At 39.6% G+C, this 4,343-nt stretch overlaps 1 protein-coding gene across 1 annotated transcript in view; it reads right to left on the reverse strand.

The window, feature by feature from the left end:
• The window catches only part of LOC116693484 (septin-7-like), a 51,061-nt gene that overhangs the window by 12,275 nt on the left and 34,443 nt on the right, over positions 1 to 4,343 (reverse strand). Inside the window, 2 exon segments of the mRNA XM_032522488.1 lie at positions 256 to 348; positions 848 to 965. Of these exon segments, the coding sequence (XP_032378379.1) occupies positions 256 to 348; positions 848 to 965 (211 nt within the window).

Raw genomic sequence — 4,343 nt, forward strand, 5'->3', positions numbered from 1 at the left:
TACGGCAGCCCCGGCCACAGTGTATGAATGTGTGTGAATGGTGAATGTTTCCAGTAAAAGCACTTTGAGTAGTCGTTTAGACTAGTAAAACGCTATATAAATACTTTACATTTACATGTACACAATGCCATGGACAAGCCTTGACCCTGATTGACAGGCCACCACGACATCTGTCTTCATGTAAAGACCAATCAGAGGTCCCTAAATCAAGTTTTAAATGATTAGCGACTGTGGTAAGACTGTGTGGTGCTTCACCTTAATCTTTCGGATGAGCTTGTTGTCCTCGTCGTCCTCCGTGTCTGGGAATTCATAAATTTTTATTTTGTGCTCCTGTATCTCTTTCATTATCTGACAAAAGAAGATATAAATCAGAATAAGGCAAGACAGCTTTATTTCTATAGCACATTTCAGCAACAGGACAATTCAAAGTGCTTTACATAAAACATTAAAGAGCACTTAAAAAGAATTAAAAATGATTAGTAATTTCTCCTTTAGGTTTACAGTCCGTAACCTTAAGGATGAATTGTCCTTTCAGTATTTCCAGGCAGCGTCTCTGACTCTGCACCCTTTTTTTTGTGGACTTTGTAAAGATTTTCACTTGTTACCAGTCTTTGTGCTAAGCTAGGCTAATTGCGTCTAGCTTTAACTCCATACTTGACACACAGAAATAAGATTGGTATTGATCTTCTGATCTTTCTCTCTTCCCAAAATGTCCACTATTGCTCTACATGTGTATGTATATGCACAGTAAGTAAATAACATACACATATTTACACTACTCACCGTGGTTGGACTGTAGCAGCAGCGCTGACTATCCTACTAAAGTTACACAAACACACACAAATACCTGTTTTTTAAAAAGCTGGCACTCCTCTGGGGTCAGAGTGTCGGCTTTTGCAATAAGCGGGATGACGTTGACTTTGTCATGGAGTCTCTTCATGAACTCGATGTCCAGCGGCTTCAGGCTGAAGGACAGACAGAAAGAAAACAGTAAGAACAAGTGACTGATGTCAGGGGGGGTCCATTCTTTAGCTAGACAGCTGAGCACCACCCGGCCGCGGGGTAGACTCAGGAATCATTTCCTCTTGTCCGTTTTCCACGATTATTTAATCATGAACAGATTAAAATAAATGTGAATGTATTTATTTGTGTGTATGTTAACAGTCAACTGGTGACCTGGGTGTACCGTGTCTTTCTGCCGATAGAGCTCAACAGTGGGGTTTCGGGAGTAAACAGATTTTTTCCACAAAGATTTTGATTATCAGCCATAATTTCTAAACCCCAGACTGACCATGAGCTACGAGGTTGTGAAACAAAAAGTTTCTGTTCCTGTAAAAGCTAGAAGTTCTTGTGAAATCAACTTTGTCTTTATCTTGTGAAAAAAGTGAGAAAAGAAGAAAAAAATTGGACGTCACTATACGGAAAGCTGAGTTTGTTCTGGACAATTTGACACAAAACACATGGGGATCAGATATATGCAAATACCTTAAAGAGGTATTTTTAAGAAGATATGTGAAAATGCCTTTGGAACTCAAAGGGTTACTTTCCAAAACTTGAAAATTAAATTGCCAGTGTGATTCCTTGGTGCATGACTTTTTAAAGTAAATGCAGTTCAGTAGGTCACCAGCAGATGGCCAACCAAAACCACACATTACACGGAGCCCACAGCAGAGACACCAGGCAGCCAGCTGAGAGGGAAGGACTTCTTAGCTCATGGGCTGTTTCTGTTGTGGTGACAACTGATGTTTTTGTCTTGCTAAGCTGATGAAGGATTGTCTTTGTAATACTCCTTAGTAATACTCCCATAGGCTCTCCATCTCAGTCCGAATGACAACGGGGCATCATATTCAGTTGTGTGGCCAGAAACAGAGCCCCCTAGTAGGTGGGAGGTTGGTGGGCAGTGTGTATGGAAATTGAGTGTGTACTGCTTAATGGGAGAAAATTATGTAAAAATATAACAGTACATGGTTGTATTAAACCATGTACTGTTAAAAATATATATATATATATATATATATATAGTATCCAAATGAAAATTTAGTTTTTCTCTTTCTTGATGTCAGACTTTAGGTGTGGAAACCTTGAGTATTATGCTTTACTATAAGGAATCCACAACAAAGTTTTACTTTACTTTTACTTCTTAAAATTGCATACATTCAATATCACAAAATTACTTTTGATACTTAAGTACAGTGCATATCAGACTTTTGAGACTTTTACTCACGTAATATTCTTAAAGGTGACTTCTACCAGAGTCAATTTCTGGTAAGGTACTTTAAACAAGACTGCCCCCACTGCCATTCAACCTTAATCCTACATCCTTTCCTCTGCACATTTTATATATCCTCAACTTGTGCACATCCCTCTACATTTTTGTACATCCTGCACTAACCCATACAGCCTCTTTTTCTTTCTTAAAGCTATAGTGTGTAGTATCTGTCGGCCCCATGAGGAATTCTAAGAAATGACAACACAACTGTCGACGTATCCACATGTAACAGGCCTTCAGTGATCACAAAATAGTTGTTTTGTGTGTGTTTGTGTGTGTGTGTGTGTGTGTGTGTGTGTGTGTGTTATTTGTATTTTGTATTGTTTTTATGTATGCACCATCAACCAAGGCAAATTCTTAGTAAGTGCTATTTACCCAGTAATAAATCATGTTCTGATTCTGATTTATGTACATTCAAGTGCTGCATGCTATGTCTGGACATAGTTATGAATATTTGTGTGTGTTGGTGTCATGGGTGTGGGTAAAGGGGATGTTGATATAGTCATCCTAGGAATGCAGTAATACAAAGAGGGCAATAAAACAGCTGTTCAGCGGTTCACTAGTTCACACAGGGACACAGGGACAGAGTGTGTGTATGAACCAGTTGGTAAGAACGGGGTCAGGTTGGTGTACAAGGCAGCATCAGAGAGTCCTGGAGTGAATGCGGTCCCAGATCAAACAGGAGTCAGAGTGTCTGGTCCATGCAGGGGGAGACTTAAATACTGCAGGAGATACTGACTGTCAAGAGACTCCTATGATCTCAAAATGTTGTTTCCTTTCAGAGTTCAATAATCTCTGCACACTGACAGTGACGTATCAAGCTAGGAGCCCTCAGCGACCATGTCCTTCCTTCTCCCTGTAGTGTCTTAGGGCATAAAATATCAGAGGCATATATATATAAAAAACACAGGACTAATGGGATTTTAAATATTACAGCCACATGTCTGTCATATGACTTTTGGAAGAAGCAGCGTGTAAACTGCAATTCTGCAGCTGTAGCGAAGGATTTGAAGGAGTAAACAGTCTGCTTTGAAACTACTGCATATTCTAGCAGATTCCTGTAAAGAGACAAGAACACGACAGTTACCTGATATAATTACCCAGGGAAGTGAACAACTGCCCTTACATTTACTATCAGTGCATCAATAGCTTATGAGCATTTTATTGTCCTTTATAGGGGCTGTCAAATACAGAGAAGCAGAGATAGCTGGCTATTAAACTCTATAATGCACTTATTAAACTTACCTCGCTTTTAAGCTTGGCAGAAACTGTACAATTGTATTAATTTGACATGCCCGGTTTTGCAGCATAGTTCAGATTTAGGTCCCTTTCAGACATGCACCTCCCGTGTTATAATTGTAGAGCAACAGGAACCACCACCAGGCCAGACTTTTTTTTTTTTACTGCAAAAAGTAATGTTAAATATCTATTTTCTTTCCCCTATATCCATTCTGCAGCGGCGCACCGCCAAGAACTGTACGGTCAATGCTGTGATTCTATGAACAACGCAACCACTTTCAATACTCTCACTATATACTATCAAAACATTTATAGTTAATACTTTACCTTTCTAGGTTTCATGGATTGTTCCTATTCTTGTCCCCGGCTAAATGTGAATAAAAGTAGCATGAGGATATTTGAAGCAGAGCTACAATGACGTTTTTAAAGTAGAAAGTGTTTCAGCTTCTTTAACACACCAACAGTGAAGATCCGATTGTGGTGTCAGCTGATCAGAATCAAAAAGCAGTATGACAGCGGGGAATTGATAACAGAGGCCAAGTTTCTTTCTGGCTTTATGGTTATAAAATGTACTTTTAGACACATTATACATTACTACATGACTCATCTCTGCAGATTTATCAACAATCCTGGATGATTTATATCTATTTAGATCACATTTAGCCACCAGTAAGCCTGAGTTGCTGGGTGGATTTTGGGTTAAGCGCAAACACAGCTCCAACATTTAAACCCAGGCAGATGCAGCAGCTATACTGACAAACAGGGAATGTACCAGGGATGCCAAGTGAAAACACACACACGCACACGCACACGCACACGCACACGCACACGCACA

Source organism: Etheostoma spectabile, chromosome 8 (genome assembly GCF_008692095.1).
Source record: "Etheostoma spectabile isolate EspeVRDwgs_2016 chromosome 8, UIUC_Espe_1.0, whole genome shotgun sequence".
Taxonomy (NCBI): Eukaryota; Metazoa; Chordata; class Actinopteri; order Perciformes; family Percidae; genus Etheostoma; species Etheostoma spectabile.